General features: G+C 39.7%; 1 protein-coding gene across 1 annotated transcript; it reads right to left on the bottom strand.

Annotated features, from left to right (window-relative positions):
• Positions 1-1,467: 1,467 nt before the first annotated feature.
• LOC308087619 (uncharacterized protein) lies at positions 1,468-11,381 on the bottom strand (the record flags this gene model as incomplete). The annotated part of the gene is made up of 3 exons (XM_080431596.1): positions 11,301-11,381; positions 6,726-7,073; positions 1,468-1,544 (listed from the first exon to the last, which is right to left on the bottom strand). The coding sequence occupies exons 1-3, from the start codon at positions 11,359-11,361 to the stop codon at positions 1,468-1,470; spliced, it is 486 nt and encodes a 161-aa protein (XP_080287722.1). The 5' UTR covers positions 11,362-11,381.
• Positions 11,382-14,044: the final 2,663 nt, after the last annotated feature.

The following is a 14,044-nucleotide window of genomic DNA, read 5'->3' on the forward strand; positions in this document are numbered from 1 at the left end:
AGCCACATGACGTCAGAAAGTAGCATATATTTTTGATAGGAAACCTTTAACCAGAAGAAGTATAAGTATCACTGTTTAATTTGCATTTTTATCAATGTTTTAGGATGTATTACTGGTGTGGTAAAGCATAACATGTCCACCCTGTTATGCTTAACTATAGAGGAAATTGATACATTTTCATAATTATGAAAATATGTTTGATAAACATCCTTACTCGGTGTTCACAATGTGCTACCATGTTCTTCATTACAGTGTAAAACATAACAGTGTGGACACACAGTGTTACATTGGGTGGACAAAAAGTAATTGTATAAGCTTAATTGTATTTTATTTCCACCCTGTTATCTGTCCACCCTGTTACAGTGCTGTTTTTTAATCACAATTCAATGAAATCAACAAATAATATGCATATTATTTTGGTAATATGCAAGGAAGGGATTGGTAAAACAAACACAATTAAAAGTTGGGTGAAATTACATTGACCCTTAATAAAAAATATGTGCTTTATAAGATAATAATTGTTTATAATTACTTTGATAATAAATACATTAGCATGGCAAAGGAAGGGACATCTGATCTCTTGGAAAACACTATTTAATGGGACATTGTCCCACTTCGTTTGATGAATTTGGTCATAATTATTAGGGACCAATTAATTAAGCTGGACAATATGTTTTTCTGACAGCTGAACATGCCCTCTTTCAGAACAAATTTCAAATCCTGTAAAATGTTATTATTTTTTGAAAAAAGTTACTTGGCTGAAATGGCACTGAATAGTTGGAATGACCCTAATAATCCATCAGTGAAAGCCACACACAGTTCTATTGAAATGTCTGCAGTTTGAATGGGCATTAGACTTGGATCAAGACTGTCATACATTTCTTCTATAAAGCCATATGTAAATGCCAGACCCTATAAAATAAAATCTGACAGTCTTGATCCAGGGCTAAATGCTCTATTTACTATGCTCAAATGATAACTTCCACGTGTGTCTAATTACGCAGCACTCGCCGGCAAGGCCGCGCACCTTGAACCCAAACACGCCCCCACGGCCGTCGTGAGAGACACACTGGACTACAAATTTCACGCCCACTATTGATACAGTGCACCCACGCGAGGTCCGTTAGAACGATGTACTGCAGCTGTCAATGCAAGTAGTTGAAAATATCAGGATATGTCACACCTAGTAACTTACATGTTACTTGTAACAGAGTATTTCTACATTGCAGTATTGATACTTTTACTTAAGTAAGAAATGTGAGTACTTTTTCCACCACTGACTATTACTACTATACTCATAGGACTATTAGCCTGCTGCTGCTGGTGCTACTACTACTATTCTTCTGGCACCCTCTACTGGACAGGCGCCTGTCCCAACCCCATTCCATTCCATTGAACTTTGTTGATGTTGTTATAAGCCTAAAAACAAATGACTCATTTTAAGTTGATCCAAAAGGAAGTATGGTATCATAGGGAATAGGGTACATGGAGGTCCAGCGGGTGAACCCCAACCCTGATGTTAGTGCCTTGCTTTACCCATAGATCTGATACACGATAACACACAAAGATGCTGTATTTCACAGAGAATAAACACAGTGACATAGCATTACTTGCTAGCTTTGTTCCAACCTTTATATATATATATATATATATATATATATATATATATATATATATATATATATATATATATATATATATGTTTTTCTTTTCATACATCACACATCAAAAATAGATGTGTCTAATGCACCTCTGATGAAGGGCTTATTCGGGATTCTAAGTACAATTTACCAATATTAAAAAAATATATATATATTTAAAAGACACATTAAAATTCGTATTCCTCTTCTTTACAGTCATATTTACAAAATGAATCAAAATAATTCACATTTCCATTTCTGAATCTGGAGGGGAACTGTTTTGATGTTGTGAATACAATGGAGAAAAAACAAGAGTGTAAAAAGAATCAGATGTCAGATGCTTGTATGCATTACTGACATCAGTAGCAAATGGGTGACATCAAAGTTACAACCAAATCTATTGACTGTTTGTCATGACAACGCCTGGACACAAAGCTTCGGCAAACGTTAATTTCTCTGACAATTGTGTGAGCATTAGGATATCAAAGACAGTTTGTCTGTTGTTTTAGCCCAGCCTTTTGAGCTGTGGAAGTCAAAGGTCAATCAAAATGCACTTGAACCAGTCAAATGAACTCATAATTGAAATGTAATTAGATCAATCAACATGTCATCTTGATGTGCTGAGGCACAGCCTATTTGAGGCACAGCCAATTTAGTGGGTAACCCAGAGCTACCGTACATACACAGGTAAAACCCACAAAGTAAAAAAAACCTTTATGTCAATTTAAAGCCTGAGTTATACTTGGTTGCACATAGTGTGTTGCGCACCTAAAATAGGCTATTTTTGGTGCGCAACACTGGCGTGCAACTTCGCATAAATCAGGTGTTACTCTGAGAGGGCGAGTGAACAAACTCTCAATTTGTTTTCTCCAATCCATGTAGATCTTTCTCAGGTCAAAGTTCATGTGTGCAGAAATAATTGACCTTGTCTTGTGGTTGCTTGATAAGGTATGAGGACCAATTCACAATCATCATGTTCACAATTGAGATCATTTTCTGAAGGGCAGTGAACTAGTACATTTTATTAGACACCAACCACAGTGGCCAGTAAACCCCCCCTACCTCCTACTGATGGTTGGTTACCATCCAAAGGGTATTGTAGTCTTAACATACCAAACAATTATAATTTTAGAAAAAATGAGACCTCCAAATAAAGGTTGGTTGTTAGATCTTTAGAATAGAACAGTGCCAAATGATACTGTAGGTGGGTATCTGCCACAATGGTTAGTATAGTATATACTTACTAGCCACAGCTGAATTTTACCAGATGTCTGGTGGTGGCTTGTGCTAATTTGCTATCCATATCATGTCCCCAGTTTTCACTGCTTTCTCTAAACTACTTTTCACTTGAACACATTGTTTGTATGACATCAACACTACATTCTGGGAGACATATCATTAGCTTTCAACCATGCTCTTCTGAGTTTTACTCTGTCAACAACAACCCCATCTCACAGAGGCTGGAAAGCCCAAGGGGACAATACTGCTTTTTAAGCCCAAATGCAGCAGCAATAGTTTGTAAAAAAATCGAATTTATAGTCACCATCTAAAAGGAAAAAAAGACAACTATCCTGCCCTAGCTCTCCGCTCTCCGCTAAGCCAGACAGGTGTATTTTGAAAAGTGGCGGGCCGTCCAGTGAGGTCAGGGGTCAGAAAAGGGACATTTTCAGTGCATAGCCTTTACAAATTGGACGCTGGACACGAGACAGCTATTTGCCGTGGCACTTGTGACATACGCACACGTTCAGGGAGACCCCCTCTACAACGCCACACTCTCCGCTAAGCCAAATAGGTGTATTTTGAAAAGTGGCGGGCCGTCCAGTGAGGTCATGGGTCAGAAAAGGGCCATTTTCACTGCATAGCCTGTACAAATTGGACGCTGGACACAAGACAGCTATTTGCCGTGGCACTTGTGACATGCACACGCCTTCAGGGAAACCCCCTCTACAACGCCACACTCTCCGCTAAGCCAGACAGGTGTATTTTGGAAAGTGGCGGGCCGTCCAGTGAGGTCAGGGGTCAGAAAAGGGACATTATCAGTGCATAGCCTTTACAAATTGGCGGTGGACACAAGACAGCTATTTGCCGTGGCACTTGTGACATACGCACGTGTGGTGTGGACGCTGTGATGCCTGTGGTATCCTGTAGCCTACTTTGTAAATGAAATCTATGGCTGACTGCTTGTATAGAGAGCGTATGTGCTGTATACATTCGTCAAGTCTGTTTCTCATTTCGTAAAAGCAACACTTTTGTGTTTTTGAACATGGCCTCACTAACAGCTGTTCTTTTCTTACTCTGGTTTATTTGTGCAGCATAGGCTCCAGAGAATCGCTGCAAATCACCTGAGAGTAGATCTGACCATATTGGAATAGTTGGGAGGAAGTTTGAGAACAGTTTGTTTAAAATAGTTTCTCCATGGTATTGATTTTCACCTGTGTCATTGATGGTTTTAATTAAATTATTGGCTGTAGCCCTTAGTTGTTCAAAATGGTCTTTAAAGGGAGATGTACCTTCACGAACATCAGCAGTCAAGTCAAATATATCATCAACCACAGTGTCATATGAATTGTCTTGTCGATCATGCTCTTTATCAATAATTCCTGCAATTCTGCTCTCGTTCACAACGGACGTGGTGGATGTTTCAACCCAGACTAACACCGGATACGTGTCCGTCCCTCTCTCTCATCCGTGTTGCAACACACACCACTCTGAGTTCCCGCAGATTGTTAACCCCACAAATGCTGGTTTACATCAAAAACACGAAACATTGTTTTCAACAGAACTGTTTACATACAGTTTTGTTTTTTTGTACCAGAATGTTCTGGGAAACAGTTCTGTAAGATGGATTGATTGTACCTGAATCATTTTTTGTCTACATTCTTGTCTATATTTTTTTTCTCTAGTCTTCCTGTAACTGCTGATAACTGACTGTAATCATGTGATGTGACACTAAAGTTGTGTATTCTGATTCCTGCCTCCAGACTAAATTCTTCCACACATCCAAAATATAGTAATGTTAAGAGAACATAGCTTATGTTTCACCTTCCTGATAATAATACAATACATAAAAACGTATTATATACTAAAGCATAATCATGAAACATATTGCATGTGTGCACGCGTAGTGCTTTCCATAGACTTTAATTCACTCTAACAATAATAATGTAATACAACTAAATAATGACCATAGCCATCCCATTAATTGTAACACTTACTGTCATAATTCATAAACAACTACATGCAGAGTATGTTTTACCTCAGTTAAAGGAGGAGTTCACCCAAAAAAATGACTTTCTATAGATTGCACACCCTATGAAGCTTTGAATCCATGGATCCTAATGTATCCGGTAGGAGACACAAAGTAGATTATTTGTGTCTCCTACCGGAAATACACACGGTCATCAAATTATTGTCTTAGGAATGCCATAAAAACTAAAATAAATCCATGAAATCAAGGCTTCATGGGGTGTATAATTGATAGAAAATAAGTCATTTTTTGGGTGAACTCCTCCTTTAACTGATATTTAATAAGTAAAATAATTGAAATAGTGGCCCATTCATTGGGCATGTAATAGAACACAGCAAAATGACATTAAATCATAATAAAACAAACTATAACATTATAGTCAAACAGTTCTACCTCATACAATTGATATGGTTTACATGGGTCATTTTTTGTATAAATTAATGCCAAAATAATTTACATACCTCTAGGTAAAAAACTTTTTTTAAAATACCGTTATCATGAACTGATTGTAGTAAGGCTTTAAAAGAAGAAAACAAAAAAGGAATGACTCCAAAAGACGAGTCCTAATGGAAACTTCTGTTGACAGTAGCAGTATAAATATACATGATATTTGTGCCTCTCTATCCAACTCCCTGACAACATACAGCTATTTCATTTGATCCTCCCAGTGAGGTAAATATATTGGAATGTTTTTTTGTTTTTTTCCCCCCTTTGGTGTGAATGCACTTTTGTCATTTCAGAGCACTTAACTGACTGAAACTCTTCTCAAACTGTTAATGTGACAAGAGTTTTCTCCTGTGTGGACACGCTGCTGGTGTCTCTTCAGGTAATCTGACCGACTGAAACTCTTTGTTATAATGTTTACAGTGGAAAGGTGTTTCTCCAGTGTGGATGCGCTGGTATACCTTAAGTTGACGCGACCCAACAAAACTCTTGTCAGACTGTTTACAGTGGAAAGTTTTTTCCCCCAGTGTGAACACGCTGGTGTGTATTCAGGTTAGATGCCTGACTAAAACTCTTGTCACAATGTTTACAATGGAAAGGTTTTTCTCCAGTGTGGACACGCTGGTGTTTCTTCTGTGAACTTGAGTCACTGAAACTCTTGTCACAATATTTACACTGGAAAGGTTTTTTTCCAGTGTGGACACCCTGATGTGTGTGGGCACGCTGCTGGTGTCTATTCCGGTTAGATGCCTGACTAAAACTCTTGTCACAATGTTTACAATGGAAAGGTTTTTCTCCAGTGTGGATACGCTGGTGACTTTCCACAGAAGCTGAGTGATTAAAGCTCTTGTCACAATATTTACAGTGGAAAGGCTTCTCTTTTCCAGTGTGGACACCCTGATGTATTTTCAGATATGATGAACTAGAAAAACTCCTGTCACAATGTTTACACTGGAAAGGTTTTACTCTAGTGTGGACAAGCTGGTGTTTCTTCAGTGAATCTGAGTCACTGAAACTCTTGTCACAGTGTTTACAGTGGAAAGGTCTTTCTCCAGTGTGGATACGCTGGTGTCGCTTCAGGTTAGATGAAAAGCTGAAACTCTTGTTACACAGTTTACAGAGGAAAGCTTTTTCTCCAGTGTGGACAATCTGGTGTGACTTCAGATGACTTGACCGAAAGAAACTCTTGTCACAATGTTTACAGTGGAAAGGTCTTTCTCCAGTGTGGATACGCTGGTGTCGCTTCAGGTTAGATGAAAAGCTCTTGTTACACAGTTTACAGAGGAAAGCTTTTTCTCCAGTGTGGACAATCTGGTGTGACTTCAGATGACTTGACCGAAAGAAACTCTTGTCACAATGTTTACACTGGAAATGTTTTTCTCCAGTGTGGACACCTCCACTTAACTCCTCCCAATCATCATCACTGTCTTCAGTGACTTCAGTGTTTTCTCCAGTGTGGACACCTCCACTTAACTCCTCCCAATCATCACTGTCTTCAGTGACTTCAGTGTCAGATTCAAGCTTGACTTCAACTTCATAGCAGTGTGAAGAGCTGTCTTCATCATCATCAACTTTCACTGATAATAATGTCAACATTGACCCATCAAGCTCCTCTGGTCTTTGAAGTATCTCCTCCTGTTCCTCTTTAATGTGTGGAGGCTCTGGTTCCTCCTGGAGCAGACTGGGGCTCCTCTTCTGCTCAGGAGAATCCTCCTCTTTACACACAACCATGTGCAGGATGTCTAGGAGCAGAAAAATAACATGATAGTGATTCGTGAACACGGGATTCCTAAAATGTATATCTATTGTACATAGCTATTACCTACTAAGACTGACAAAACAGTTACTAAATGAGTACAGGTTGTTACAGGTGGTTCTGGAAACTCTAAAGAAGGCTCGAAAGTGTTAGCAAGATTATAGCAAAATACATATTTTAAAAAGTAACCTGAATCAATATATTTAGTTATATTACCCAACAAATGAATTACGGTGATAGAACAAATATTTATCATTAAAACGTGTTTTTTTGTGTTCCTTTTAGCCCAAATGTTTTACTGTACCTCCATGCAGTTTACATGTTTTGACCGATAAAGTATTAAACCAATCAATCAATCAAGATGTGAGCTCTGATTTGGGAGTAAGTGAGGCTGTAGGCCAAGCTGTATACAACTGGATGTGTCTGTATGTACAGTATGTATGTATGTCACCTCCAAAGTAGACCAATCATAGCTCATGCCACTAAGTGCATGACGTTATGAACCAGAAGCACCTCCAAAAACAAAAGCTTGACATGTCTGGTGAAAGTTAATGGGTCGTAGTTTAAAGGTTTAATGACATTCACTTTTACACCACATTCAAAGTCTTTGTCCTGGTCCTTCAAAAGTGTACAAAAAGTTTTAAGTGAAAATCCCATTCCAGTGATCCATGGCAGGTGTTTTTCTCTCACATTTCTAAAGCCTTTTCAACTGCAATGAAAAAAGAAATCTTTGCCTGCGGGTGTCGCTGGTGAGGGATTTTGCCTGTCAATCATCGCCTCTGCTCCGCCCCCCCCCCCCCCCCCCGAAAGGAAAGGATAGGGGAGGGGAGGGGCGAGGAGGAGAGTGGGCGGGATTAATCGACTGTGACCTCACTGTCGAAGGGCCAAGCTCAGATTACTTTTCAGCCTAATTATTCAGAAAACCCCAGACCACAGAAAATCCACTGAATGTTCTAAGTTCAAGTTTTTTTGGTGTAATTGAAGTCATAAAACCCCAAATAAAACATTGAAAATAAAAAAAGTGAAAATGAATGTCATGATACCTTTAAAATGTATGTACACTTATTTTCATGATCAGACCCTGTAGAGTATGTCTAGATATTAGTCTGTGAATCTGTCTGTGTGTCTGGTGCTAATTTCACAAACCACTGTACCGACCAGCGCCTCATTTCTTGTGCATGCTGCCAATAGGTCAAGCAAGCAAGCTTTTTTCCACATCTGATAGAATGCGCTGCAATGTCATGGTCATTATATTATTCCGTTTTATTATTAAAGTGGAGACTGAGTTTTCAAGTGACGTGCCATGCACTGAAATCTGGAAATAGTTGAAGAAGATATACTTATTTTAATGTTGCTAACCACTTAAAGGACAACGTCACCCATTTTCAACCTGTCTTCATATAATTGGACCTCACTAAGGCTCATGATAATATGGCACCATTTTTCTCAGCATCAAAGGTTGGATTGGGGTAAGTCATCATCATGGCTCGGGGAAGTAATTAAGATTGGAAATATTCTCAACAATTATAAATATTATAAATATATTATTGTTTTGGCATCTATTGCCAACTATGTCCCCATTACGACCACGGATATTCTCTGAAAGTGTGAAAAAAATGCTTAGTTAAAGGGCAAGACCACTTTGGTAGAGGTTTGGGTTGTGTAGTTACCAAAGTGGTCTTGCCCTTTAACTAATACTAATGTTGAGCAGGGTCGACTCTGTACTTGGTCCTTTCTCTTTTCCCTCTACAACAAATCTCTTGTTGAGTTTGTAGATCATCATTTTTTTCAAATCCCCCCCGCCGGCAAAGGGATGCTAGGGTTGAAGTGGTTACACCTCAAAGCAACAAGCTTCTAAAAAGCTTGTCAAAGATCTGTTATCTCACACAGAGCAGACTAACAGACCTCTCACCCCCTACAGAGGCACGCCATAAAATCAGTTTTCATAGTTTTCACCTACTACAAAACTTTTACCAGGCATGTCAGGCTTTCATGTGCTTCTGATTCATGACGTCAAGCACTTAGCGGCTTGAGCTGTGTGACAGACAAACCCTGTTCTAGATGCTTTTGGTCTGCCAAGATTATCGTATAGTAACAATACGTACTGAGGTGTGGGTGGTCTTCAGGTTCCTCCTGTTTAATAGAAATGTCCCTGGCTGAGTCTGGAGAGTTCATCTTCACCTGCAGTCTGGACTCCACACCATGGTCTGAAATGAAGCAATTGAATAAGGACTTTAATAACAGGAGACCTAGTGGTGTCAAGAATAACAACAATATTTGCAGATGCTAAAGACAAAATGGCCTAAGCCCAACTCTCCAATTATGAATCTTGGGTGCAATTGTGCAAAGATTATAAGATTCATATTAGGGAATCATGCTTAACGCATTCTGTGCCAAGTAAATAAATGAATAATGGCCAGTAGTGCGATTTCTTGTTTGTCTTAGTTTTTTATCAGAGGAAAACAAGGGAGGCAAGTTACAGACGTTTTCCCAAATCAAATAACAAGGAAGCGAATGGTGACTAAGATTTTGCGATCACGTGATCTCCTGTTTCTTTGTGTGCCTGAGAGTGAAATGGCGGATCGCAGGTTGGGGAACAGCGCCATCTAGTGGAAAAACTGAAAACACTGTTTGCCCCAAAATACATCCCCAAGTTACAACTAATGTTCACAAGTAGGGATGGGATCACATAACCAGCCTATATTTGACCTCTGTGAGGGCAGTGATCAAAGTAGGACTGCTCAATTAATCAATGTTTTTCTTTTTTTTTTTACTTTGGCTTCTTACAATTATGAAAAAAGCACCCATTATTTTATGGACCCGACAAACCTAAAATGCTGTTCTAACACAGTATAGGCGAGATGTCAGCTATACTTCATATGAAATATGAAATCTAGCCTAGCTGTAGCAGCCTACAATAAGAAACATTCACCTCGATGAATAAGGAATCCATGATCACAAATGCCACGGTGCACTTTGATTCCACAGAGGTTTGATGTGCTTTGTGCGTGCGCTCTCTGCTCTCACTTTAAAGGGCAAGACCACTTTGGTAGAGGTTTGGGTTGTGTAGTTACCTTGCCATTATGTAACTCCAAAGGTGGGCAAGAAATAAAAATTAATTGCTCCATTGAATAGAAATTGATAATTCAAAATATGCTCCTCATTGACTTACATTGTACGGTAAAACAGCTCTCAAAGTCACTCTTTTAGCACATAAACAAACGCAAACAAAGTTGATTCAGACAATATAGAACATCACCAAACCCAGTACTGTTTTTTTTTAATTAAAATGTCACTTCCTGTTGATTTTGCCATTTTTAATAAGTAGAAAACCTGGACTGGATCAGCGGATCCGGATCCAGATCTTCAAATAGTAAAATCAACAGGAAGTTGACATTTTTATTTGGGTTTGGTGATGCTCTATATTGTCTGAATCAGCTATGTTTGGGTTCATTTATGGGCTAAAAGAGTGACTTTGAGAGCTGTTTTACCGTACAATGTAAGTCAATGAGGAGCATATTTTCAATTATGAATTTCCAATCAATGGAGCAATTATTTTGTATTTCTTGCCCACATTTGGAGTTACATCATGGCAAGGTAACTACACAACCCAAACCTCTACCAAAGTGGTCTTACCCTTTAACTGACGGGGGAACAACTTTGTTCCCATAGCCTATATTGAGCTGCAGTAATCTGATCCCTGGTCAGTCAGTCTATCATAGCAGCACTTGATTCTTGCAACCCGAGCCCCACGGGCTTCCGCTTCTTTCACACCCACAGGCGGAATACAGAGAACAACGATTTGTTGTGTATAAGCTTGTCTGGCACCTAGTTGATCGAGTTGAGAGAGCAACGTAGCACACGTAGCCAGTAACATAACGGTCATTGCAGCGAGAGGCAAGCATGCAGCCAATACACAACGACGATTGTGCAACACAATGGGAACAGTGGGGTGCTAGACCAGCGCCAGTAGGGGAAAAAATAAATAAAAAATAGCCCAGTGGGCGGCGAGATCGACAAGTCGAACGCTAAATAATGGGGGGGACATCCGGTGCCTATGGTACGTGCACAAGACAGCACGACCAATTGGTTTCATCATCGGAATATTATCATGATATATTTTGTCATGATTATTGCATAGTAAAAAATGTATATTGCGACAGCTCTACAATAGAACAGAAAAAATGAAAGAAAGAACGAACATAAAACGTACTGAGGTGCGGGTGGTCTTCAGGTTCCTGTTTAATGTCCCTGGCTGAGTCTGGAGAGTTCATCTTGACCTGCAGTCTGGACTCCACACACACTGGTCTGAAATGAAGGAATTGAATAAGGACGTTAGGGTTCCATGGCTCTACTTCCCCTAAAACATGATCATTTGGTATTATTAGTCCCGGAACAGTATTATTGAGGATATAGTCAATCCTGGGAAGAGCTGTCTCTGGTACTTGTCCAGGCTGCGTAAACACTGGAGAGTCAGCCTCTATGTATGATTTTATTTCTTGTTATGTATTTGTTGTGTGATATTTGTATGTACTCTATGGACCCCCTGTGTGTCTGGAATAAAGTTTGAATTGAATATTAATATATACGGAGGAAGAATGTTTTTCCAAAGATTGTACTACAGTAAGTGTTAAAATGATATTTTCGTGTGGACAAAACCCACCAGTTCATTAAGTATACCTGGTTGGCACCTTAGCACAACCCACCTGACCCAGTCCTTCCCCGTCCTTCTACAGGACCTGTACAGCATGTGCCGTTTTCTTAGTAACTTGGCAACGCCCCCTTCTGTGACGCACGCCGAACTGCTTCGCCCCTAGTCACTGCGTCTCATTCCAAGAGGACAGCACTGGCCGGCTTTCCTCCGTGGTGGAAAATAGTCCTCAGGCACTGCCTGGGGTGTGGTGGGGGGAGATAATTAACCATTCTGTCCCTCCCTATCGGTATATAACTCGAACGGCGCTGAGTCGGCTCTAGTGGACCTTGCAACGTTTGGCGGTGTCTCTCGTTGTTCAAGTCCACTAAAACCTATAATACTTTGGTGATCTGAAAATAGCAGATCTACAAGGTATTGAATAATGATGCATCCCAATGAGACCCGTTGGGCACAATTCACTAAGCTGTTTACGCCCATATTTTTTTTACGTAAAGGAATTTACACAACTTCCCATGTTAGTAGTCTGATTCATTCATCTTTTTTGACGGTGAATTGTGCGGGAGGCACGCTCTTTCTCAAGTCTGCTCGGAGGCAGACTTATGTAGGACCAAAGCTTGCGTATGTCATTAGAATGCCTTATTCTTCATGAAAAATCAATTACAAGTGCCAAATCTCAATAAAAATATTTGTGTGCCCAACATTTGTCAACACAGAAAATATAGGCTGGGTCTATGTCAAACGATCTATTGCCTGTATGCATATTATAGACATGATGCAAATTCAACCGTTTTTTATTTTATTTTCAGCATTTAGAGCTGAATTAATGTTCCCTCTGCGTGTTTGCCGTTTTCTTAAATTGTGATGTAACAATAAACTTGAAGTATACACGCTATATAATTTGAAGAAATGAGGAGAAAACCTTTGTCAATTATAATAACAGCAGAAAGGTGAGTTTGGAGCTAAACTGTCAATTTGCAGCCCATGAACAAGACAGGGAAACTATTTTCAATGCCATGCATTACCTGGATGGTCATTCTAGGCCTGACACGCTACAGCATGACAAATGTTTAGTTGGTAAGGATTCAATGTCTGGTTCATGAAGACATGGAGCTCCAACTTCACTTGACAATCACATTAACATCATAGATTAACATTACTGTGGACAGAGTAAAGATCCTACTGGTTTACAAGACTTGATACGAGACTGTCATATATTATCTGACAGTATTGGAGTTAGTTCAAAATAGTCTTTGCACTTTCGCACTTGGGGTCAGTACATCAACATAAACATTCAGATTTCAAATATAAAGTGCTTACCCAATGGCCACGGATAATACGATTATGTACGGGCCGTCAAAAAGACCTGTATCTGTCGTATTGTTCAATAAAAAGCATGTCAATCCGATCAGTGTCTGATTTTCTCATTGAGTTATAATGTATCAGAGTGCAATACATCTCCCAACCGATAGGGTCGCGAAGCTGAAAGCATATGAGGCCACCGATTGGAAATGCTTTTTATTGAACAATACGGAAGATACGGGTACTCCTGAGGGCCCGTACAGTTTTGTAACATCCGTGGCCATGAGGTAAGAACTTTATATTTGAAACCTGAACGTTTATATAGATGTACGGGTTGTAAATGGAGAAAGTGCCAAAACCAGGTTGAAGTTCCGTCATGACAGACGAGCGTCATGTGAACCATGTCTACTCATGTACTAGCCATGGTTCGCTTGTATACAAGCGTCATGGTGCCGAGTCCCCCAGGTCTAAAGTTGTGTTCGATTTTTTCACATTGCCATCTCTCACATAAACATAAACGTTCAGATTTCAAATATAAAGTGCTTACCACCGAGCCACGGATGTTACAAGGCGACGCGAACCGCGATAAGTACTCGTATCTCCCGTATTGTTCAATAAAAAGCATTTTAATCCCATCACCGGCCATTTTCTTCAAATTGTCTCCGATACTTTCAACCATGCGACACTAATGGTTGGGAGGTGTATTGCACTCTGATACATTACCAAAAAAAAAAAGAAAAGAAAAGAAAATGGCCGGCGATGGGATTAAAATACTTTTTATTGAACAATACGGGAGATACGGGTACTCATCGCGGTCCGCGTCGCCTTGTAACATCCGTGCCTCGGTGGTAAGCACTTTATATTTGAAATCTGAACGTTTATGTTTATGTGAGAGATGGCAATGTGAAAAAATCGAACACAACTTTAGACCAGGGGGACTCGGCACTGGGAATACAAGAAGACTCACTCCAAAACCAACTCACCCCAACTCAAAAAGGAAAACT

This window comes from Gymnoscopelus braueri (assembly GCF_963280865.1).
Source record: "Gymnoscopelus braueri genome assembly, chromosome: 1".
Taxonomy (NCBI): domain Eukaryota; kingdom Metazoa; phylum Chordata; class Actinopteri; order Myctophiformes; family Myctophidae; genus Gymnoscopelus; species Gymnoscopelus braueri.